General features: G+C 45.6%; 1 protein-coding gene across 10 annotated transcripts in view; it reads right to left on the minus strand.

Annotated features, from left to right (window-relative positions):
* Nucleotides 1-25,777, minus strand: part of NCOR1 (nuclear receptor corepressor 1) — a 122,501-nt gene extending 96,724 nt beyond the window's left edge. For 9 of the 10 annotated variants that reach the window (XM_055001560.1, XM_055001556.1, XM_055001553.1 and 6 more), the window contains exons 1-6: nt 25,696-25,777; nt 12,779-12,956; nt 10,973-11,103; nt 8,468-8,663; nt 7,188-7,370; nt 5,082-5,195 (exon numbers count right to left, since the gene is read on the minus strand). In XM_055001560.1, the coding sequence (XP_054857535.1) occupies nt 5,082-5,195; nt 7,188-7,370; nt 8,468-8,663; nt 10,973-11,103; nt 12,779-12,886 (732 nt within the window). In that variant the 5' untranslated portion in view covers nt 12,887-12,956; nt 25,696-25,777. The remainder of the gene's footprint in view (nt 1-5,081; nt 5,196-7,187; nt 7,371-8,467; nt 8,664-10,972; nt 11,104-12,778; nt 12,957-25,695) is intronic. The other variant, XM_055001552.1, reaches the window with a different exon arrangement.
* Nucleotides 25,778-26,239: the final 462 nt, after the last annotated feature.

Genomic DNA, 26,239 nt, shown 5'->3' on the forward strand with positions numbered 1-26,239 from the left:
CTGCTATTATAGTTAGATGTCTTGAGCAGGTCTCGTGGAGAAGCCATATAAATCTACCAAATCCATAAATAAGATAGCCATTGACTGACTTTCCCTTGAATTTGTCAGACTCCCTTTTAAACCCCTCTAGGATACTGCCCATCCCCACATTCTCTAGCAATGTTCTACGGCTGTCCTGAACTAATGACCTCCCTGCGTTTCAGTATTCTGAGAGTGGGAGAAAAGTTCTTTTCCTCTCTTCACTCCCTTCATGCCATGCTTAGAAGACTGGCCTCCAGAATTTTCTCCTAAGTCATCCTGTTTTCGAAGTATTTAAAGACACTCATAGCCCACACTTTGGCAATTCTGTCCAAAGCAACAGCTTAATCCTGAAGGCAGAGAAATCTTGTGATATGCAAGAAGAACAGCGCACGGTCGGGATGCACAAAAGCCTTCCTCGTCATCATGCTGCAGGAGATACGCTACTACCTATATTGCTTTAAAGTGCTGGTTTTAGGAGTATTTCATTCATCATTCTTTCATTTCTCCTCCCCCACACACACCCTCCATTTCAAGGCAAGAGGTGGAGGGGGGCGAATTTTTCCCCCACCCGCCAAATGTTTCTGTTTGCCCAGGCTTTAATATGTCTACAGGACAAGAAAAGGAAAACCTGAAGGGAATTTTTAAAGTGTTTCTTCTCCTTTTTTAAAAAACACTGTGGGTTTTACATATTGAGGTGGTTGTTTGGGAACCTGCATTTAGACAGCGGTTTGTTTGGTTTCCAAACAGCCCTAGAGACTGAACTTTAAGCCCTCTTTTTCTGGCCAAAATTCTCCTCCAAGAACAGCTGAACTTTCAACTCCGAAATTATCCAAACTGACCTCACCTCCTCCTTTGACCATGCTGCAAGGCAACTGCGCTCTTGCACAACTGCTGAAGTGCAAAAGCACACACAAGTCACAAGCAGATCTGTGTGCGTTCCATGGTGCCATGACCACATGGCATAAGCACAGAGTTTGGTGCTGAAACAAGACAGCTTTTGGAGAATCTGAAGGTTGATGCTTTGCTTTTTTTAAGAAAGGAGGAAGTTTCTAGTTCATAGGGTTGTGAAGATATGTCTGAAGCTGAATGGGAAATGCCTGCTGAAATCTCAGAAGCTATACAGTTGCACTCATGCGCTCAACATATTTGTGTGCATGGCTGATACAGATAAGCAGAATTACACCAGTCTAAACCCAATTGACATCAATTGGCTTAGACTGGAGTAACTCTGTTTAGGATTGCATTGACAGAACAGGAATGGGAACAAATGTGCTGATCCTGCTGCCTCCCATTCACATGACCAGATTCCCACTTGTTCCCACTCCTATTCTGCGTGTGTCAGCGCATAGGTTTCCTGTTCAGAGACAGAGAGAGAGTGTTTCTGGGTCCTTCGCCACCCATAGGACTAGCAAAAGCAGAATTCTGCTGGAATTCCAAAGCCACAGAGCACAAGCCAAACACAGCCCAATACAATGGCATGATGCTTGGCAGAAGATGTGCCAACTGCCCAAACCAGATAGGGCAGCTCTTTGGCGAGGTCAAACATTTCTCCACCTGCTGCTGACAGATAGATAAAATCAGGGCTTTTTTTCTGGAAAAAGAGGTGGTGGAACTCAGTGATGAAACTCAGGACTGCACAATGACATCACTTTGGGTCAGATGGAACAAGGGGGGAGTTTTTAAAAGTTTAAATCGCCCTCGACAAAAATGGTCACATGGCTGGTGGCCCCACCCCCTGATCTCCAGGCAGAGGGGAGATCAGATGCTGCGCGGAGGGCAAGCTAAACTCCCCTCTGTCTGGAGATCAGGGGGCGGGGCCACTGGCCATGTGACCATTTTCAAGAGGTGCCGGAACTCCGTTCCACCGCATTCCTGCTGAAAAAAAGCCCTGCATAAAATACAGGTTGGTGTAGCCGTTCCAATCAGTTTATTGACTTGAGCATTTCCAGTCAATGACCTTCATAGTTTGGCTGAAAAGATCCAAGAGTTCAAAGTTCTCTTTCAATGGCATGCTTCTGCAGGCCAGAAGAGCTGCAACCCCGGTGCCTGCCCTGGACCTCTCCATCCAAAGGAACCCCTAGGCCAGGGAGGAAAGAATCTGCCTTTTCACTTGTCTTTTGCAAGTCATTTGGTTTTGCCAATTTTAATTGCTGGTATTCCTGATTCGGTGGTTCCTTTTTATATCACGTAAGCATCATTACAAACAAGGAGGGGTAGAGCTATGTAGGCAGGAAAAGGATAAATTAAGTTTTATTTTTGCATCAGATATAACAGAAAAATAACTGGCAAAAAGAAAGAAACTGATATGAAAATAAAAAGTCAGGCATGTATAATGAAGAAACGGGAATTTTTTGAGATGAAACAGCAGGGCTGAAAAATTCAACACTCCTAACACGGTTCCCTCCCCCTAGCCCACCCAACCTACCAAACTTCTTTCAGGTCTCCCACTTATTCATATACCTCTCCACTGCTGCCTTTACCCAACCCTTTCCATCATGTTCCATTACAGTAATTATTTAGGTAATAACAATTTATAACATCATAAATGTACACAGCATGTAGCAGGATATGAAGGAGAAATAGGTCTCTGCCTCATGGAGTTTATCATGCAAAGCCTTGATAAGGAATAGGTAGCCAAGCTTGTAGACAAAAGCAAAACCATTCAGGATAATAAAAGCCAAGCAGACCATCAACAGCCCCCAGAGGCCTCTCCATACTCATATGCAGGCAACACCAGCCAATAACATTCAGCATAAGTAATGTGAATGGGACATGTTCTATGTGTCGACACTGGCAGTGAAGAAAGGAATTGTGGCTTTTCAGATTAAAAGGAAAGACCACGGGGGCGGGGGGGGGAGCTAACAATAGAGATTTACGAAGTTAACATATGGTAGAGAAAGCAGAGGAAGAAGTTTTTCTCCCTCTCATACTACAACTTAAGAGTTACCCCAATGAAAAGTGATCAGCAGCATTTTCCAAATAGACTAAAGAAAATGAATTCTGCAAACACATACAGCCAGAGTACAGAACATGCTGCCAAAAGATGCAGCGACAGTCACAACACTCATAGAGAGAATAGACAAGTTCAAGAGGGAAGAGAGGTGGATCAACAGTTATTCTCCATGAGCGCTAAATGATCCTTCTGGGTTCAGCGGTAATATACCTCAGTGATGGAGGACCAACAACAAAAATGCCACGCTTGTTAACTTCCAACAAGTCTCCCGCCTGATGCTGCTAAAAACAAGATGCCGGATATCTTGGACTGACCCGGACAGATCGTTTTAAGAATTTTAAACTCCTTTTTCCTGGTAATCTTAAATTAAACTGAAGACAGACTATGAAAACACACCCAAGCGGCTCTGGGGTATCTGTGCTTCGGCAGCAGGCTCCTTCTCTTAAATTTCCATGCCCCTCAACAGCATCCCGTCTAGCCACTCTGAGCTATTCACCCAGAAATAGCCTTCCCCAGTTTGACCCACTGGACCTAATCTCAAAGTATTAAATGTAACGGACAGGAGAAAAGCCTGGAAATCTGGGGTGGCCCTGCATTACTCACCAGCCAGGTTAAGGACTCCTGAGTGCAGCAAAGCAGCTGGGCTTCAGAGAACCCAAGGGAAAGATGGAGGTTAGCAAGCCGGGCAATGGAGATCTCTGCAACTCTTTTTTAATAGGAAGGGGAGTTTGGCTTAATACCTCAGAGAAGCAGCAGCCGAACCCCCTGGACCCAGAGAGGCCTGTCTCCCCTCCCTCCAGTGATGGAGACCGTATTGCTCAACAGTTCTTACGCTGTAAGCTCAAAACAAACAAACAAAGGAGGTCTCAAACAGCATTATTTAAAATAGAAGATGCGCATGGGCAATATAATCAACTCATGGCACACAGCCTCAAACCAGTCTCTGTTACAGACCAGCCTTGTAAAAATGCCACAAACAATTCTTTCTTTGCTTGTCTGCCAATACCCAGATGGCAATCCTTTGCAGCACATGAACAGCCTCCAAGAATAGCACTCTTCCAATTGACAAGTTTCCCAGCCAGGTCACCTGGAGGCAATTGTTACGCACCCCAAGCAAACGGAAAGCAACAGACTAACGGGAAAGGGATTCAAAATTCTGCACCCTCGTCTTTGATTCCAGTCCCTTGGCATTAAGTATGATTTTCTCGATAATCACATCACTGCTGCTATTAGTGCTACTGCCACCGCCGCCACCACACCACAGCAGCAGCCATTATTTCCTTACTGGATTAGATATTGAAAATGGAGACTCAGTTCATTCTATGAATTCTAACAGACAGGCTTATCTTGCAGGGACATGTGATACGCTCCTGACCACGAGGAATCCTGCTTAAGAGCTTGTAAGATGTCACCAGCCGCTGGCCATGAGGCCTCAACACCCTGATTCAAGGCCACAAGGGGCAGAAACTTACCCATTTCAAAATAAAAGCGAAGATCTGAGGAAGCCGAGTTCAGCAGTCAATGCTAACTTCTGCAGTATATACAGAGGCCTCAGTAGACCATCGCTAGCCAGACTTAACAAGGCAGGCTTACTCCTACATCAGCCACAAACGATGAAAAAAGTCCTACCCTCTGGAGGATGCCATTTACTTCCCACTTCAATTGGTAACCCAGAAAAAAATGAGGGGTGCGAATAAGCCACAAACGTGGCAACTGAATCTGGTAGTAAACTATTTTTTTTAGGATAGGGGTTGAAGCCTCAACCACCGGCAACTAACTGCCACCATCCAGGCCATGTCTGCCAAGAGCAGGTTCATTACTGGAAGATGATGCAGAGCAAAAAACGACCTACAGCTCATAGTAAGAAAGCCAAGCCAAGCCAAACAAGGCACACTCTTCAAGTCTCTAGCCAGTCAGAATCTATGGCCAGGCCACATTCATACCCCCTTCTGCCAGGCAGACAGGTGAAGGTACATACTCAGCTCTGGCTTGTAGGAAGTCCAAAAGCCCCAAGATGATGCACATTCTCTTGCAGGCACAGAGGAGAAAACAAAGGACTAAGGTGCACACCACATCAAAATAGCAAGATTTAAAAACCAAGCTTTACCCGATTCTCGTCATAAATAATCTGGACAATACTGCGATGTTTCTGTTCCACAGGAGGAGGGGAGACAGGCCTCTCTGGCTCTGGAGGTTTAGCAGCTTCTTCTTCGAGTTGTTGCTAGGAGACAAGGGGGGGCGAGAAAAGGAGAGGGGTGGAATCAGCCATCCATACCATGTAACTCTTGCTGGTAATGAGTCACCAGAGATAAAGCCAGCATCTGGAGCAACAGTTTGCTACGACAGGCAATTTGAAAGGTATGAACAAGCAAAATTTAAGAGCGACCAGCTGTGCCATTCACAAACAGGAACACATTTCTGTAGCGATAAAAATAGGCAATAATTCTGCATTAAGAGAGAACAACTTCCACTCCCTAAGCTGCATCCTGTAACTGGTACTAAGCATCCTGCGTGCAAATTTGCTTATCTTGCATGATCTATTCAGCTTCCAGTAGTTATGGAGGAAGAGCCAGGGCTGCTGCAGAGATGTGCCCCTTCACCCCTATAATAGACTGCCCCTCACTTCTGAGGCTACCTGACATTCCCCAATATATAGTCTGTTTCAGAAATGGAGGGGGAGGTGGCAAAGCTCTGAGGAGGCAGAATGGACTGCAGCAGTCAAGAGTGCGGGCGCAGGATTCCAGTTTTAAATGCTCCTTTGCAAAAAAAAATAAATTCTCCTTGCAAACCTAAGCTAGAACAGCAGGGAGAAAGATTCTTAGTCCTCCCCCACTCCAGGCTTCTTTTCCTACCGTGCTAGTTATCTGCTGTCAGGGAGTATTTAATTTAGGGAAGCATTTCAAAAGGCGCTCCTCCACCTGCCGCCCATTCTATCACCTCAGGGCTCTGCCACCTCATTTCCCTACAACTTCAGAAGAACAGTTAACACAAAAACAAAATCAGTAGGTTTTTCATGTGCCAGAATCATCCTATGCTTAATGCAGAACATAGCCCCATGTGGATCAACAGACCAAAAGAATGAAGCAGGTCCAGAGTAGAGGTATTCTTCTGTAGATGTAGGGGATCCCCCGGGTTTGCAGAAAAATGTGGAAAGCACCTTTAAATGGAGGGGGGATTAAATACCCACAACCCAAGAGTAGAAGCTTGTCTGTGCTTGTGCAGACAATATAATGCAGCAACCTTTTTCAGGGTGGCTGTAGGATGGGTGGAGGAGGGAGCAGCTGCCACCCCAACGAGGTGAGTGAGATAAAGTGAAAGCTGGAGCCAACATTGCACATGCCAGGCAGGCAGGCGGACAGGGAAGATGCAAAGATCGGCACCCGACTGTGTGAGCCAAGCAGATGTTGGTGGTGACTCTGCAGCTCAATGTTGGGGGGAAGCATGGGATTCCCCTCCTCCCACAAGCACCCTGGATCCTTGCTTGTAATACATTGCACATCTTCACAATACAATTTTGGGCGACAAACACTTGACAAATGCTGCAAGGCTTAAATGCAGATCAACAAAGGTCAGGCATCATTCCCCTCCTTTCTGTATATTCAAGGCATATCAACTGAAGGGAGGAAGCACAAGGTATTTCAAGCCAGGATCTAGGCACCATGGAGAAGAATCCTCCCAGGAGTCAGGTGATCCAGGACTGCCAATCTCATGCCACTATTCCGCTACAGAGCTCAAGACCTACCGCAGTGCAAGCACCATGTCTGTTACAAGCAGAAAATATGTGGACTGTAAGAAAGTGTCTGCAATAAACGCAGGTACGGATGGTGTCAACACTGAAGCAAGCCTTGGAGCTATGCCATAGGTAGTGGCAACACAGCAGAATGGACAACTGAAATAGAGGCATACGTCTGCCTTCTCCGCACCCCCAGATAATCATATCTGCCTGCCCTCACCTTCACAGCACCTGACTCTGAGCAAGGCCCTTGATCTATCCACCACCACTGCTTGAGCCAGACCCTCAGCCTCAAGAAGTTCTCAACTCCTATTCAGGTTGTGGTTTCTACCTTTGTTCATCTTTTTCCTCAAACCACCTGGCGGGAGCTCACCTTCACGAAGCACCTGACACTACCTGTGGATATTTCAGTCCTCCTCCCTTTTTTGCAACAGACCCTACCCAAAAGGCATGCCCTGCAATTCCTAGGCCACAACTTACTTGCTTCTTCTTCAGCTTGAGGATCTGCTGTTCCACTTTGGCAATCTCTCTGTCCACCCGATCCATGCTCTGGATCAGCTCTTCCTTCGACAGCTTAGACGGAGAAGCATTCTGGTCATCTCCGCATGACTGACTTGACATCGGTGACGGCGGCCCTTCATGCTTGCCTCCAAAAGCTGGCTCCTGGTGTTAAAGTGCAGGGCAGGGGGTGCAAACAAAACATACTGAACACCTGGCTGAATGACAAGCAACTCCTTGCTAAAAGTAGCAAGGCTACATGGAGCAACCCACTGCTCATAACTCTCTGCCATGCTTAACTGGCAAATGCCTTTAGGTTCTTTTTGCTCTACTCAGTCTTGTTAAGAGGGCTATTGAACTTCCCCCCTTACAGGTGGGGAACAACACCAAGGGAGTGTGACTTGCCTAATGCCACACGACAGAACCATAATGATGAACTGCATCAAGAGAGCATCCACATCTGCCCACCTACTTTTCATACAAATATTGCTCCTTGAGATATTCGGGATAGACTACAGAAGGCCTGGGGGGCTCAATTTCCTCTCCAGAAATATCTGATCTGATCCTGGATCTCACATCCTCAGTATGTATCCACAAATGCAAAGGTCTCCACTCCCACCAGGAATGGCCAAAGCTTTTCTGCCATGTACCACCATTACTCATTCCCAGGAGCTGAAGGGTCACAAACAGGACAAGGAACAGAGATGTAATAAGGAGGGCTCTGCCCAAGCCTCTTTTACTGTGCACTCCCGGAGCAAAGGGCCTTTGCCTGCGTCGTAACTCACCAGGCAGCAGGTCAATGGACTCAGCCAACACTGCCACCCTTTCAGTTGTTGGCTCAGTTCAAAATGTGATCTCTGTTAGAAGTAATGTACTGACCAGGCCTTTGACTGGGCCTGAACCTAGGACTTTATCAGCCATTTTACCAGTTCCGGGACAGAAGACTTGAATCTAAGGGTAACCTGAACTTGCAAAGCACGTTTCATCACTGAGCTGAGACACTCCACCACCAAGCTACGTTTGGGCTTACATAATGTTTGTATAGAGGGAGGAGGGGGTCAATGAGTTAATTCACCCCAATGACACAGTGATCCCAAGGCCACCCATCCCACCCACAAGAAGATGCACTGAAGCTTGATTCCTGACCCCATCCTGCCCACAGTAAACTGCCTTTGCACAGGATCAAATTGCAAAAAGCAAGCCACCATTGGCTTCATTTTTTAAAAGAAAGGATCACTCACGCAGCCAGGAGCTGGCTTTACCTTCTTTATGTCTGCTGAACGTAAACTCTCTTGCAATGGGTGGACCAAGGGCAGAACCGTGGAAGCACTGACCCGCTGGAATGGGGCGTCAGAAACTTGGTCCAGACGTGGCCTCTTGGACTCCAAGGAGTCATGATCAGCTTGTGACGGGCCAGGATGAAATTGTGGCTCGTACCCCGACCTCCTTTCCTGAGGCCTAAGAAATGTGAGCAGTAAGAACAGGTGACTCCTTGTCCCTTATAGTTACTACGACAGGACCGGCATACTGGAAAGGCAAATGACTGCCAGGCAGTCCTGTCCAAGCACTGTGCTCTGCATCACAGGCCTTTCTTTGCGTTCTCTACCTTTAGAAGCAAGGTAGGTGGTCGAAGCAGAGGGAGTTTTCATTAGTCCCAGCTTCAGAATGCCTGGCCAAGACTTCTTTTAAAAAGTTTCAGCAAGCTTTTGAGTGACCGGAATGTGGCTCCAATTCCCCCTTTGACTTTCTGCTTTTGATCACATGGCAATCTAAAAATCAACAGCTCTCATTTTAGTTGTTACTTTTTAGTGTTCTCAATTGTTTGTTTCAGTGAAGGTACTTTTGAATTTTGCTTTCCAATTCATTATGGTTATCATTTACGTGTTGGTTTGATTTGATGAACGTCTGTTTATTAACCACTTTTAAACAAACCAACAAACATGTAAGATATGTTCATGTAGTATATAAATAAAGTGGCAGCCATAACCAGCAGCCACAGAAGCTACAATGAAGGGAAGGGCCTAGTGCAGCCATCCTACTGAAGGGCAAAGGCAGCCAAGTGCCCATGTTCTATAACCTTTTCATGAAGTATGCAAAACACGCATCCATTCTGCTTCTGAGGTGGTTGTCCTGTGTCAGGGCTATAGCACTTAAGATTATAAGTATGTAACTTTTGCATAGCAAAAATAAAACATTTCTTCCACAGCGACCTAACTGGTCAGGGAGAAAGGTTCTAGCTTAGCATTCTTCCCATGTGGAGGGATTTTTTTACATAACAACAACTGTACGCTTATATACCGCCCTTCTGGGCAGATCAGTGCCACATTCAGACAGGTGAACGAAATCAGTATTGTTATTATCCCCATAATACAGCTGGGGAGCTGGGGCTGAGAAGAGTAGCTTACCTAAAGCCACCTGCAGAGCTCATGGTAGGAGTGGAAGTCAAATTAGCAGAGTGCTAATTCACACACACACGCGCGACATGGAAGAGTGCCCATTTAATATGAGAAAAAATCACAGAGGGCCGTACAGAATCAAAAAATTTAGCATTCCAGTGTTCAATATGCAAAATCTAACTTCAATCCTTCTTTGCCCCTTTTATAAGAAGTCATCGTTGTCAAAAATGCCACATTCCAAGTTCTTTTGTATCAGTCCATCTTCAAGGGCAGATCCTTTGATCACTAGCAATTTGTTTTGCTCATTCTCACCGAAGTTAATAAAGATGTAATTCTGTGTCAACTTAAAGTTCTTAAAGAAAGTTAACAAGGGTACCTTGGAATCCAATGACATTTCATATTCTGCAAAGACTTTTATCAATTTTAATCCCTTGCATTGTATAATTAATATTTCCAGAAGAGATACATTACATCTTCATTAGGAGTGTACCATTTAAACCACAACTACATTTCAACCTCAAGGGGGTTAAATACCATCTTAACTGCACTTTAAAAAAAAAATTCTTCATAGAAACATTTATTACTCTCCTGGAGACATTTTCCCAGATAGTCTCATTCCTGTTGTAGAATATGTTGCCAAATATATTTTCCTATGTATTTATATATTCTTTGTCTTTATTCTACACACTAAGCAAGAGTCAGCAAATTTCTCCCACCTGACCTTTTAACGTTAAACCTTCTAACAACTCGCACTTTGACTGGTGTCAGGTCAAACTCTTAATTTCATACTGATTGTGCTACAGATCTCGAACTGAAATTCTGGAACAAGCGCGTACGGCATCTGTTCATTGTAGCCAAACTTCTTCCTAAAAAAAAAAAAGCTCACTCCTTTCTCACCAGTAATTAATCACAGTCAGCTGAGATTGGCACCAGTCGATCCTCTCTCCAAACAACATGCTTGATTGTAAACCACTGATGCTAAAAGAGATGAACCTGGACTTAAAAACAGCTTTAGATTCTTTTCCAGACTGCCAAATTAGAGTGCATAGTTAGTATGCCTTGTTTTAACTTCTTGCATCTCTTATCATGATGCCACAATGTCCGTTTCATTTCTTCTCTGCTTCAGCTCATGCTCTCATGAAATCTCATCAAGCGGTGCTTCTGAGTCGTCACAAGGTGCTGCCTATTCCCTTGTGAAAACATCTTATCAATCGTAAGGACTAAGGATTTGCTTTCCTTTAAAAAAATGAAGTTGAGATCCTCACAGATGCCGAATGCTAGTTTATGTACTTGTGTAGCACAACTACTAAATACACAGAGTCCTGGACAGAAATTCCTCGAACTGTTATATATTTTTTTAAAACCACCTACCTATCTGAACCAGGGTGAAATTCAGAAAGCAAGGAAGGCCTTCGCCGGAGTTGCTGTTGCTGTTGCTGCAGAAGCTGGGTTGCCTGGCTGACTTCCAAGTGTGAAGTGCGAAAATCGGGTACAGCAAACTCCTAAAAAATAGTACATGCATCAGGATGGAATGTTTAAGATTTAAAGACAGGGAAAAAAAACTTAACTGGAACTATCTTTCAGTCCACGATCCCACAAAAGGGCTTCCATGTTACTCAAGTGCTCCTGAAAATAACTCCTTCCTCTGGACTTGAGAGGGAGAAAAAAATACATCCTCACTACAGCTAACAGCCCACGGGGGAGGCTGCATAACGGGGCCAACAAGGAACATCCATAGGTTTGCAGACCCAACAGTTCCTCAAATTCACCACCGAACGGTGACAGAAATCCACAAAAGCTGGCACCTTGAGGAGTCCATCTGAGTGGAAAGTTGAGCAAAGCTGCCTGTTGGAGGGTGCGGGGGGAAATGAGGGACAAGCTGCCCACCTCTTCTCATGCCTCCCAAATAATAACTGGCCCCATAACATACTGATTGAAGAGCCATGTTCCTATTTCTGAGGCCTGGAACGGAAACGCAGCTCTTTAAACCCAGGAGCACCGAAAGTCAGCTCAGAGAAGCTGCCTTGTAGGACAAGAGCTGGCAGCAAGCAGAGTTCTCGCTCGTCACGAACCACCAGCTCCATAGGCCAGTTTCACTCTAGAGCTGGATTTCGGCACTGCAAGAGCCACCTTGCTACTTCCCTGCTCCAAAACCTGCAATGCAGCCTTTTTATATCTCACCCATTTATTGTCCTACAAGTGAAGACCAACAACAAAAGATGGTCATTTTTAACTTGCTCCCCATGGCCTCCACAATCCACACCTCATGGTCCATTGGGGACCTACAGCTAAATTAAAATATTTTCTTTTTAAATCACAAGATCTTATTGCATGCTCCCCACTTGTAAGAACTGATTCCTAAATTAGGAATGCTTTTTGTTTCCTCTAGAAGGAGGGGGGTTTTTTGTTTCGGGGGGGGGGGTTACTTGCCCTAGTAAAAATGACTTGCACCCCGCCCCCAGTTGTTGATACGGACTCTCTGCACTTCCTTGAAGTTGACCGATTGTTACCCTCTTCCTTTACATATACACACAATCAAGTATCTCTTAATTTATTCTGACCTCTGCTTGGTCAAAACCCACTAAGCAACAGTCTTCCACTGTCCACCCTATGCAGATTATTTTTAATTGTAGATCTTCATATCTTTTTCATCGCTATCTTCAGGCCTTGGTGAACTTCCTAACTGTACCAACCCTTTCTTTCCAGTTTATTTGGAAGATATCTACATGTAAGAAGTAGAAACTGGTATATAACCAGAAAATACCCACCATTATGGCAAGCAGAGGAAACGAAAGGAGCTTTGCCCTGACTAGCAGCTATGTCTTGAAGTATTTTCATCCACTGGAGCACATGGGAGATGTATACTCCTTATACTAAAGTCAGAAGGCACACATTCATATAAATCTTGTAAGATAAGGGACTAACATGCCCTCAAGGTAGGGAGGATATTTTTGTCCTCGTGTCCATCAAGAAAGCTTGACAACTAAGAGGAACCACGGAAAATCAGACCCACTTCTGTCCACAATAGCCCCACCCTGGATTGAATTTCTTGGTCATGCCTGAATGTTACAAAGAGATAAAACCCAGAAACTAGCTTTTCTATAGGGAAGAGCATGACCCATGCAGACTCACCAAGTCCCCCCGCCCCCCAGACTACACAGGGTGCCTGATACTTGCCTGCTGATGTCGGCTGCCAGGGAACGTGTACTGGACCGAGTGTGCCGGGTAACGGTTCTGTTCTGTGCTAAACGCTCCTTGGTTAGGAGGGTAGCCTGAGCTTGACATTATTGGAGGAGGAGTCTTTCCTAAGCTGCAAGATCAAGACTGGTGAGCAATCATGTTTCCAGGAACCCGCCTAGAGGAAGAACAAAGAGATTACAGATAAAAAGCCACCGAAGACTGAACTGCAGCCCCAAACGCATTCCAGCCACAGTTCACATAAGTGTAACCGGGACTACCTATTCAAGCTTTTGGACAGCGGCACTGATTTAAAACAGCACACATACGTCGTATCAGAATGCAGCAGAATGATTTTTCCAAAATCACCTAAAAGTAAATCTACGCAATACGTGGTTTCACTGCATTGATCTTATAATTGTGATTTCACGTCTGTTGGTATACTGGGCTTTTAGCGCGTTCTCTAATTCTGTTGGTCTTATACTGTTCTTATTGGAATCCGCCTTGAGTCTCAGGAAGAAGGTGGGCTAGAAATGAAGTGAGTAAATTAATAAACACACACAGATCAAACAACACAATGCCAATCACAAATTGGGGGGGGGAGGAGAAATGTATTACAGAGAGGAGATAAAGGGCCACACTGGGTGTCAAGCATTAGATGGTGCAAATATAGCTATGCCTGGTTGTAGCTTTGCTTCTGGTATACCAACTTAGCAGCAACACAGCACTGCAAAGGCAGGCAGGAATGCCACCCTGACTCTGTGCCAGCAGTCTACCAGCCAACTGTGCTCCTGGGAAATCAGGGCTCCTTCGTGAGAAGATCAGAAAAAGACAAGCTTCGTCAAACAATACGCCTGCCCCTCATGACGGGCCTTCAACTGCAGGGAACAATAGATGTCTTTTAAACCAACATTTCCCAACCTGTGGACTGCAAAGCTTGTGAAAGAGGGTTACCAGACTTCTGAAGTTTAACAGATTTGTGCATGATCTTTTTTTGAAGTGGAAAACCACATCAAGTAAACTTGTGGGTCACATACCGTAAAGCAGGGCAAATTGCGGCCCGCGGGCCACATGCAGCCCGCTACAGAGTTTTTTGTGGCCCGCCAAGACAGTCAGAAAAATCCGCCTTGAACCGAGATTTCCTTCCCGTGCGCGACCGAAGATTCGTCTCGTATTTTCCACTAGGACAGCTACATCAATACGCATGCGCAGTGTAGATACGCGCTTTTGCAGTTGATCTGGTTAATTTCAATTTTGTCTTTGCAACAGCAAATCTATAAATTTCCAACTTTAGTGAAACCATGAACCCTCCGAAAAAACGTAAAATCGGTGATGAATGTCGTGTGTTTAATGAAGAATGGACAAACAAATATTTCTTTGGTAATACAGGGAATAAAGCAGCGTGTTTACTGTGTCATGAAACGATAGCCGTATTTAAGGAGTACAAGTATTTAAGGAGTAAAAGGTGTGGCCCTCTGCTAACCTCCGCTACCACAAAGTGGCCCCTGAGCCAAAACAATTGCCCACCCCTGCCGTAAAGGGTGGGAACCACTGTTTTAATGCACGCTCCTGCTTTACACAGGCAACAAGGATCTCTAACAGGCCTGGCCAGTGCCTTGCATGAACACAGTTGTGTGTCTTAGAAGTGCAGGAATCCTTGGTAACGGTGATATGGAAAGTGCTCCCTGAAGTCTGAAGTCATTCTTGCTCGGGCCCAAGTGTGCCACAAATGTCAGATTAATATGTCACCTGTGGTACCCATACGAGAAAGTAGCAAGTACTAAGGAGAATCCCAGAACACAATCCTAACTAGGAAACAAATTACACCATGATTATCCAACTACGCTAACTGAGTTCTAAGTCAGTTATATATACACATACTCTACTTCCACATGTAGACGATTTGCCATGTAGCTCTTGTTGCCACTGCAAAAGCATAGATACAACCAAGTATCCACACAGTAGTTCTCTTCTGAGCACTTTGCCTGCCTCAAACCCCAACAACCACCATCACTGCAGGGCTTTTCTTTAAAAAAAAAAACCCTGGGAATTGCTATTGAGCTATAGCATAATACTATAGGCTCTTTAAGTACAAGAAGACCACAAGAACATTTTAACAACCTACTGTTGTACCATTTTAATATTTCTCAATAACAATTGCCAGTTGCTTTTTAAAAGCTCTTTGGTGGTAGGAGGAATGGAAGAGCTATGGTAAGTTGAGGCAATGTATCTTGGGGATGCTCCTGGATCTGGACCTACTACTGAATATGCAGGTGGCAGATGTGGCCAAGAGCACCTTTCATCAGCTCTGACTGATTAGTCAGCTGTGGTCTTCCCTGGGCAGAAAAGATGTGGACACTGTGGTGCATGCCCTGCCGTAATAAGATTACGGCAATGTGCTGTCCTTGAAAAGTGCTCAGCAACTTCAGCTGGTACAGAATGCTGCTGCCAAGATACTGAATGGAGCGGGTCATAGGGACTTTATCTCTCCAGTCTTGTCTCAGCTACGCTGGCCTCCATTTCTAGACCCAATTTAAGATGCTGTTACAGACTTTTAAAGCTCCATACAGTCTGGAACCAGCAAACCTTAAGGACCACCCATACAAGCCTACCCAACTGTTACGGTCATCTTCTGAGGCCCTGTTTCTGGTGCCCCCACCTTCTGAGATTAGATGGATGGCAACCCAAAAGAGGGCCTTCTCAGCCATGGCACAGAACCTATGGAACTGCCTCTGCCCAGGGGTATCAATCTATACTCTTCTATCACTATCTTCTGCTAGTAGCTGAAGACTTTTAAAAATTTTGGATGGCATTTCCTCAGTGGTCCCCCCTTCATGCCCTATGTTTTAAGCGCTGTCTCTGTATTTTAACGTATGCATTCCAGTTTATCATCTGTTTCTATAACGTTCTGTTTTAATTGTTAGCCACCTTTGTGGCCCTGGTGAGGTAGAAAGGTGGGATACAAATTTTGTCAATAAATCAAACAAAACCTTCAAAGATACGCACTTTCACGTCCACAGGGTGTGCAAAGGCTCTCTGACTGCGACCTTCCTAAAAAGATCATGTTAGATCAAGTCTGGGAAGATCACAGCAAAGCAGGGGAAAACCCAGGAAGTGGATGATCAGGAGACAACATCATGTGGGTGCCAAACCAAGGCAAAACTTCCATGTGGAAGTAGCCACGGACTCCACCCGACTGACCTTTCTCAACCTTAAAGAATAACAGTCAACAAGTGCACACAAATTCTACTCACTGCATCACCCCCATGAAAAGCTGTACTTAGGCACCAATCTATACCAACCAATGTCACGGATGATGCTGCATGAAATAAGAATTTATTTATTTATTTGCTTTATTTATACCCCACCTTTCTCCCCAGCCACAGAATAATCCCAGCAAGTTCTGTGGAGCACCAAACCCTTCCACAGTCTCTAGCGAGCCAGCTCACTCCTTTCCTACTGTTGCCCCTCCACACAAGAATACAGTTCTGCCTCTGACCTCCACCAGCAGCACCATATAGATTTCCTTTAACTGAAGCAAAATAGTAAAGAGTCCAATAGAACCTTAAAGACTAACCAACTTTATTGTAGTATAAGCTTTCGAGAGCCACAGCTCTCTTCGTCAGATGCATTGTCAGCTTTCGAGAACCACAGCTCTCTTCATCAGATGCATTGTCAGATCCATCTGATAAAGAGAGCCGTGGCTCTCAAAAGCTGACAATGCTCCTGATGAAGAGAGCTGTGGTTCTCGAAAGCTCATGCTACAATAAAGTTGGTTAGTCTTAAAGGGGCTACTGGACTCCTTACTATTTTGCTACTACACACTAACATGTCTAACTTCTCTGGATCTTTTACTGAAGAGCAGTTTAGTCTTGTGTATTGCCCTGTACATGAGCAACAGAACTAAAAGCCCATTTAATTAAAACAAACCGTAAAGTCAACATTACAAGCAATTATGACTTCTGAAGCAGTTCAGAGACTATGAACGGGATCAGATCAACTCATCCAAAAGCTCTGCTGGATGCTCAGCCACCAATCCAAATGAAGATACTAACTGGCCATTTTTCTTGACTGGTTCATGGTTTTGTTTTTAAACTTGTAAATGTGATAAACTACTTATTTTAAAATCACTCTATATACAGCTGAGAGTGGGTTAGTAAGGAAACGCAAAAAGTTTCATAAATAACATACAGATATGCAACCCATGACTGAGGTGAGCTAGCTGACATGAGGGACTTGACTCAGTGGAGAGGCCTTCAACACAGTGGTGAAGTTGTAAAGATCCAGAACTGAGCTACAGCACAAAACATTCTGTGTGTACGGAGTAATTCTGTGAACAATGCAGTCACAGGCACAGAATTCACTTCCGGAGAGCCTCATATTAAAGAACAAAAGCTCCTAAACCTCACTGCTAAAAAGGTGTGCTTGAATGTGCACAGACAATGCCCAATGAACTGTCAGAATTTCAAGGAATGACTGAGCAAGATTTCCGGTGGTTGAAGGGTGGAGCATCAGTGCCCTGTGCAGTATTTTGCCCTTCCTGTGACAGTTGTTAGTAACCAGCTGTTCTACCTGTGCATATTTAAGACTGGCTCTGCATCATTTTAGCATCTGTAGCAATCAAATGCTTTCTTAGTACCAACCCCCTCAGAATCTCATCTGGCCTACTGTAATTGTGAGGGTTGCTGTTCAAATCTCCACTGATAAGGGATGCACGAGTAAATCCCATCCAGAGATAATGAAAATCGAGAGCTTATTTTATTGATATCATTTGCCCCACCCTTCTCTTCAAGTGGGGACCAAAATGGCTTATGTAGTCTTCTTCTTTTCCATTTCAACTTCACAACAATCCTGTGAGGTAGGCTAGGCTGAGCCAAAGTCACCCAGCAAGCTTCCATGGCAGAGTGGAGATTCAAACTTGGGTCCCCCAGATCACAGCCCGGCAAACTAGGCCACAAGAAATACAGAAGAGCCACTGGCTGCAAGTCAGAGCAAAGCCCAGGTGCCTGGTTGCCCCCAGCTTGAAATGTTCAGATGGTACCAAAAACATCTCTGCCCCTGCACCTGTGCTCATGCATAGAACCCTGCCCTTCTGAAGATAAGGCCAAATCACCACAGATATGAGTGAGGACCTATGCCCTAGATACAAAGCCAAAACACAGTCCTCCTACATTCTAGGCAGGAAGCTAGGGTTCTGCATCTATCACTCCTGAGGTTTGGCAGTTTCCTCTCCCCTCCATCTTGCTGGCCTGCATGGGACTGTGACTGACTGCCTTCCATTCAATACTGCAAAGAATCCATTACAGAGCAGAGCCAGTTGACCCGATAATCCCACGTATTTCAAAAATAGCACCGCTTATGCTTGAGAGATCCACATTGAAGCAGAAAGAGACCCCCCCCCTCTCCAACCTCGGCTAACATTCAATCACAGCTGCTAGTTGCCATCATACATAGCCACCCTCTCAAGACTTGCAAGGAACAGACCTCCATACACCATACTTTGGCATGCTACTATTGGCCAAAGCAGCATCCATTCTTGAGACTCCAACACCCTTTCAACAAAACTCTGTTGCTGCACACTTGGGGATGTTCCCATCAGCATGAAAAGGGCTGGGCAGTTCAAAGAGGAACTTCAACTGCCAACAGGCTTGTTACAGATATCAAGTGACCATTTACAGACCATGCCATTCAGCTTTATACGCCCCAGGCTGGCAACCTGACATTTATTTACTTCATTTATACCCTGCCTTTCTCCTCTACAGGGACCAAAGCAGTGTACATAATTCTCTTTTCAGTTTTATCGTTACAACAACCCTGTGAGGTAGGTTAGGCTGAGTGTTTGTGACTGGTCCCAGATCACCCAGAAAGTTTCCATGGCAGTGTGGGGATTCACACCTGGCTCAACCAAATCTTAGTCCAACACACTAATCGTTACACCACCGTCTCTCTAAGGCTGTAGCTGAAGGGCCAGCAATACCCCCCATTCATCTCCAGGAGCCAAAAGGAAGACAAAAGGCTCTTTAATAATAACATTATAATAACATTTGGTTTATATACCGCCCTTCAGGACAACTTAACATCCACTCTGAGCAGTTTACAAAGTGTGTTGTTATTATCCTCATGATGATCACCCTATGAGGTGGGTGGGGCTGAGAGAGCTCTGAGAGAGCTGTGACTGACCTGAAGTCACCCAGCTGGCTTCAAGTGGAGGAGTGGGGAATCAAACCCAGTTCTCCAGATTAGAGTCCCGCGCTCTTAACCACTACACCAAACTGCCTCCTCCAGATGGCAAAGTGTAATACAACATCTGTCAAAGCTTTCCACTCACGTTCCTCAGATGCTTCCTCCCTTATTTCTGTCATGATACTAGGCAAGATACCAGCAAACTTCTAGAGCACATTATAAGGAAAAGACTACAAAAGCCTCCCTTTTTAGGAAAAAAAGACTAGGGAATAGGGATTTAGGAAAAAGGGATTCGATTAGGGAAAAGCCTAATCTAACTTTCTCAGTCTAAACTACTTCCCAGGGTTGTTGTGAGGATAGAATGGAGAGGAGAACCATGTAAGTCACTTTGGGTCCCCATTCGGGAGAAATGCGGGGTATAAACCGAGTAAATAAATAATAAAAATGAGCCCTTTGCTGGAGCTTCGACTAAAAAGCAAGGAAGAAGATGAGATACATAACAAAAAAGGGGGGAGAGACCTGGTGCTACAAGGAGATGCCTCCAAGGGACTGCCTATCCCACCAGAAAGAATTGGGAAAATGGGAAGTGTATGCACTTCAAGCTAGCTGCCTTTCAATGTAGCTTCTACTAAAAAGTCTATGGGACTTCTGAAACTAGCTTTATGAGTAAGAATATCTGTCTCAGTTTGCTCCAAGAACCAAACATTACTAGCATGACCCTCCAGTGCCTCCTGGAGAAGGAACACACGTACCACTTAGGTTACTTCAGGATAACTTGCACACAGTATTAGGCAGGCACGTTTCCAGAGATGCATCCCCCAAAGATACAGAGGGTAGACTGAAACAGGAGGAGGGATTCTACGTTTTTTAAAAACGTGATTTTTACAAGTTTGTTATATTTGCAATCCTTTAAAAAATAGCTTGGTTTAAAGTGGTATCTACATGTCATATCAACCAATTCATCAAATGTAAGTACTTCTATTAACTTTGCTGCTGGTGGCAATGGGGCGGGGGGACCTCGCATGGTTCCCTACAGCCCAAGCCCATGTTCCACGATTCCCGGCATAGCCTCTTTGGTAGTCAAAAGAAGCTTCCTCACATCGATAGAAAAAATAGTAGAATCAAACTTATAATCTTTTTAAAGATTATAAATCGTTATCGTCTCTCAAGCATGCTAAAACCTACTGCCAAGTTTTATAAATGTAACATTTATGCATTTGATACTACACAAATTAGAAACTCTTAAGACCATCAGCCAACACTTAATGGACGTTTTGTTTCACTATATCACGGAAAATCCATTCTTCCCAGTCAACCACCAGCTCTCATTTCAGAAAAGTTCGGTGTCTTCAAATCAGTTATCTTGCTCAGTGTCCTGAGAAGTGCAGAGAGAGTCCCACACAATCTTAAGTGTCACCACTCCTTCACTGCTCCCCTCAGCAGGTATCAATTTTGTAGCACATTTGACATGTTAGCTGCGCGACAGTCCCGGACAGTATAAAGGCTCAGCGTTGCAATCAGCATTAATTGTTAGAGGAATCAATTAGCACGCATGTTTGGTCAGAAAAATACATGAATTAGAAAGCTGGAAAGGGAACAACTCTCTTTCGCTGTATGAAGATGCATGTCAGTTACACCCTCTCCAGAACATCCTCTTGTTTCTTCTCTAAAAAGAGTTAAAAACGGCTTCAGCCTGTTCACAGACTACTTCAGGTGTATACCCCAGCTCTCTGAAAGAGCTTCCCTCAAGAGGTCAGGGGTCCAGCCATCCTGCCAGTATTTAGAAAGGCCTGCAAAACAGTTTAATCTAAGAAGGTGCTCGGAGGAAAATGGGCAGCTGGACTCTTCGTGTAGTGTTTGACTATGGCTTTTTTTCTGCAATATTTATATTACTGATAGTTCTATCTTTTTAGCGTTTCTGGAAGCCACATTGAACTTGATTTTGGGAATGGTGAAAAAGGTGAGAAATAAATGATTTACTAAATGAATACGAATATAAAAACTGATTTGTCACTGATCTTGCGGGCTGGTAATATCTGCTGAAAGCTCAGAAACAAAAAAGTGCTTTGTTGCTGGGAAAGGACAATTCTTTGTCCGGCGCACATGCCCACCATTGTCTGCACTGTTATGTGGAGCATGATTGTAAGTCAGAGCACCTATCACATATTGCCTGTGATATCGTATCACCACTGATGGCAAGCCCCGTTATTTATTTTTTTAATCAGCTGCATTGGTGTGTGGCTTCCAGTTTTTTAAAAATGTTCCCACAGAATATGCATTTTTCTGCTATTCCATTGTAGCCCTGGGGTGCTCAGAGATACATGATATTTATAAGCTTCAAATTTATTGACATTGTACTGTCACTGAATGGCCATGGGTGGAACAGGCACACAGAAGGTAAAGCTTTAAAGAAGGGATCTTTCCAGCTCAATATACAACCCGCCACCCCAGAAAACAAAAACACCAACCAAAAATCAGCCACAGGAAGAGGCTATCCCAGCAACAAGGCTGTCCGCTGCCACAGTCCCTTGTATGGCAATTAGGTATTGCCCAACAGCTACTGTAACGGTCCAGCGCACCTCAAGCTTACACCCTCACCCATCGTTTAGAAAGACCTCTGCCACTCTACACTTACCGTCAACCTTCTGTTGGGTTATTTTTGGAGATGTCACCATAAACCCACCAAGAAACCTAGATTCGGATACCTCCTCTGTAACACAGGTCAACATGCACACAGTGCTAGGGATGTCTCGTAGCATTAACAGAGCTGGATGCACCCAAGAGGTAACTGCAGCCTATCAATTGTCCAAAGACAAAATAACACAACTTGGCAAAACTCATCTACAAAAATGTCACCAGCCTGAAAAATATTATTTTCTATCTCACTTGTTCAAATATCCAATGCAATCAGCCTCCCAGCCTATCCACCTCACAAAACTGTTGTGCGATCAAAAAACGAGATAAGAAAATCATTACTTTTACACTGAACTCACTAGAAGGGGGACATAACAGACAAAAGGTAGAGATTAAGAAACCCAGAGTAACTTATGTTCCTGGTCCCTAAAGACCCCTTTGGTTCCTCCAATCTGTTGCACATGCCTATATTCCTGCCTCTTCCCCTCTGGCCACCAGCTTCTGTCCTCCTTGGTGCTCAAAGTGGATGCCAAAAAGCCACCCACAGTCACCATGTCTCTTCCTGTAGGGGCAGACCTCAGACCACTTTCCCTCTCGGCCTGTGCTACCTCACAGGATTCTTCATGAATGCAAAATAAGTACATTGTGACTTGCCCGAGTCCATAAGTTTGGCTAGAAAGAAACTGAAAATATTCATCATTCTTTTGAATATTCAAAGGGCCCAATACACATTAGATCAGTGTTGTCATCCTGTACTGCAGATAGGAGTGAGGCTGAGATAATATAACTGTAGTCAGAAGTCACGGCAAACCTAAGTTCATCCCTGATGGGCACGAACACAGCTTGTGGTGTGCTTGCACATTTCCCTTCCTCTGCACATGCAATATGGCTGAAGGTTTCCTACTTCGGGAAACCTTCAGTCAAAAGCCAATGCGCAGTATTGTTTGAACAGGTGTGTACGCAAACAAACTGAAGTTTGTTATTCCACGGTGTATTTAATCAAATACAAGATTACTTTTTTTTGTCAGGTATGTCATCAAAAAAGTGGAGGGGATCTTACATTCATGTACAAGTTACAATTATGTCCAGTAATATTTTTTTCTGTATGCATCACTTTTTTTAGGGTGCATGGGTCTTGTTGAGAAGAAACAAGCTCCAATTTGCGCAGGGACCTGCATTTGGATGCCACTGTAAAATGGTGTTTAAGACTTTCAAAACCAGGAACACTTCAATGGCATTCCATGTGTGAGGGAAAGGAGGAGAGAAGCCACAGTCAAACTGAAGTTTGTCACAACATCTGAATGCAGCCAGTGCCTTCCCTAAGGCCACCTAATGAACATCTGGCAAAGGTGAAATGTGAACTCTGGACTTCCTGGTTTACAGCAGCATCTCTTAACATTATGCTAGAGCAGAACTCAAACGGATGTTAATCATTGGCAAATCATACATTTAAATATTTAAAATAATTCTACACTGATCCAACCACCACTGAGAATGAAGTCAGTAGAACAGCTAAATTTTGTACAAAAAATGTGAGGCAGGGAGGAGAAGAGGGAAGAGAATAACTTTGGATTGTCATCCCGATATTGCAGATATGGGCTTGAGGCTGAGAGAGCATGGCTGCAGTCAGAAGTCATGGCAAGCCTCAGTTCATCCCTGAAGAGCATGAACATAGCTCGTGGTGTGCTTGCACCTTCCCCTCCCTCTCTTTGCACGTGTTGCAGTGTGCTTGCACATTCCTCTCCCTCTCTTGCACGTGGAGTATGACCGAAGGCTTCCTGCCTTCAAAAGCCAATGTGCAGTACACTATACCGATAATCAACTCTAATTAACGTGGAACATCAGTCAAGACCATCTTCAAGCAAGCAAAGGACACCCAAGAGTGAAACAGCAGGCAGACTTTTCTGATATCACCCAAGTTGCAAGTGCATTATTAGTAATGCACTTGCAACAGGGCCTTAGCCATTGAAACTTGCAATGCTTACAAATATCTGGAACACCACAGCAGCCTCAGCAACACAAGCGCTACATCTCAGGCAGCAACCAAGTTAGTGAGTGGGGGAAGACTTGTCAACCTGCAGCCTCTCTTTCAGGAAATAAAAGGAGTTATTGCCTCTTTTAAGATTTAGGCAACTGTGATAGTTGTATTCCCAACCACCCCCAATGTCTAGACAGATGCAAAGATTATGTGTCCACAGAGAGATGACTACCAGTGTGTGGGACTTCCCCTGCTAGAATCTTTCACCCCTGCTCTCCATGCCTCACATCACACCCCACATGACAAACTAAGAGAGAAAGTCTCGCCTGCAATTCTCTCAGGCTGCTCCAGCACCCCAAAGGCTGGGGGCTGGCAGCCAAAGTTGCACCCCAGGGCATAAGACCCTGGCCTCCACTCTCAAGACCCAGCACAGATTTGCTCATCCTGACCTGGCAATCAAAACAGAGGCTACACCCATCATCCCAGCCCGAGGCCTTCTACTTATCTCTCCTACTCCACCTACTTGCCCCAACATCCCTAGACAACCCAGTAGGTGATTCCAGACAAACCTCTCCCCCTTTTTCTTAGTTAACGCCAGTATCCAAGGTGCTGTACAAAACACAGCCAAGATCTGGTTCGTCTGCCAGACAACTTACAACCTACAGCACTTCCTTCAACTTGACCAGTGCTTTTCCTTTAACCTAGCATATGCTCTGTACTATGGAATCCAGTCATAAGCCACTTCCTATGCAAAATCCAACATCCCAACTACAAGCACTCCCTTAACTTCTTCACCCATTTCTCCCACACACACACAACTTTTCCAGCTCACAGTCACCTCTTGCCACACTGCAGCTGTCACTTCTCAATATTCATTTCCCCTGCAGACAAGCTCATCAACATTCATGGAATCTCATCATATAAACTTCACTCACTCAGCCCCTGTTATACTTCCCCAGAGAGACCATCAGGCCGCCCTCCTCACACTTTCATGTCCCCATGACTTACCCTCACCACCACCATTGTCTATTTACCCCAATAAACAGACATTCATCTCTCACACACCCCTTCTTGAGTTCCACCCACCATTGCCCAACCTCTTTAACCTCTCCTCAGAATTTGGCTGCCCCTCCCCCCAACCTATGAAACATCAGAGTTCTCTCATCCCCTCTCCCCCATTCTGCCTCTTCATCTCCCTTCCCCAATATCACCCTACCTCCCCCAACTCCTTCCCCCTACCCTCTCTGGTCTCTTCGACCCCTTTCTCCTAGCACCCAATACGTCACCAGCCCCCCCCCCGAAGTCTGCTTATCATAATGCCCGCCATTCTTACACATTCCTTCTCCTTCCCCAATTACTCAAGAGCCCTTTTATACACACACACTCCCAAGCCTGCTCAACCCACCACTTTGCCCTACCCTTCCAGAGCAGGACTCTTTCTAGCCGACATCACCTCTCTAATTTCCTCCCCAACTCTGTTAGGTTTTCTAAAAGCCCCCTCCCTTTCTCTGTGCCCCCAGCCCACCCCTCTCCTCCTTCCCAGTCTGAGATCCTCAGCCCACCATTCCTCTCCAAATATCCTCTTTTTCTCCCCCCCCCGCCCACCATACAGCGCCTTTGTTGGACCACCTGCCCCTCAACAAGGCCTGATCGCAGAACACCCAAGCCCACCTACCTGATTTCCTAACCCCCCCCCACAGAACATAATGAGACCCCTCCTACTCGCCCAGTGTGATATGCTTTCCTTTCTCCAGCCGCTCTCAACCTCAGCTGAGAACACACACACACACATCAAGACTGGAGTCACCCTAACCGCTATACTGACAGCCCCTGCCCCCAACCCCCTTCCTAATTCCCAGGTGACTCCTCCTGCCGCCCCCCGATGCCCCCCCTTCCTGGACTCGATTACCGCCCGACACTCACACGCACCGGGCAGCCTGGTCCCCGCCTCTGCTCGCTCTCCCCCACAGCCTCCTTGATTCGCTCCCCTTTCGCACTCGCAAGGCCTGGGCGGCCCCGCGCCACCGTCCTAAGGTCCAGCCCCCCCGGCCCCGCTGCCTCCCCAACCTACGGGGCTCTTCTCTCTGCCCCTTGACGGCCGGCCCTCCCCGCTTGCGCTTACCGACAGCGGGGCGGGCACGGTTGCGGTCACTCGACGCCGCCGGAGCCTCACCTCCGCCTCAGCACCTCCTCCTCTGCCGCCGCCATTTTGGCTCCTCCTCCCTTCCCCCATCCCCCCTGGCTCCGGAGGCCCCTCCCCCGCCTCGGCACCCGAAGTCCTGGCAGCCACATAACAAAGGGGCCGCCTGTCTTAATCTTTTATTTGTAAAAGAGAGCTTCCTCTCGTAAACTATGGGGAGGGAGTTTATTCGGAAAGGGCTCGAGACTGCCTCCTCACGCGTTGCTTCGGGAGACAGAAACAGACGGGTTAATCCAAGTTCTAACTACAATCCTTCCAGGACCGGCCGGCCGGTGCGGTAGTGAAAAAATAGACAGGCCTCCCTCTCTGGGAGGTGGGAGAGACTGGGGACTGGGATAAGCGTGCTGACCAATAGGAGAGCAAGGAGAGAAAGGGCGGGGCCCTGAGCTCCCGGCCAATGGGAGAGACTAAGCCAACTAGCTGCGAGCGAATGGGATAAAAAGAGCGGAGGGTGTTGAGGAAGCGC

This window comes from Eublepharis macularius, chromosome 17 (assembly GCF_028583425.1).
Source record: "Eublepharis macularius isolate TG4126 chromosome 17, MPM_Emac_v1.0, whole genome shotgun sequence".
NCBI classification, from domain to species: Eukaryota; Metazoa; Chordata; class Lepidosauria; order Squamata; family Eublepharidae; genus Eublepharis; species Eublepharis macularius.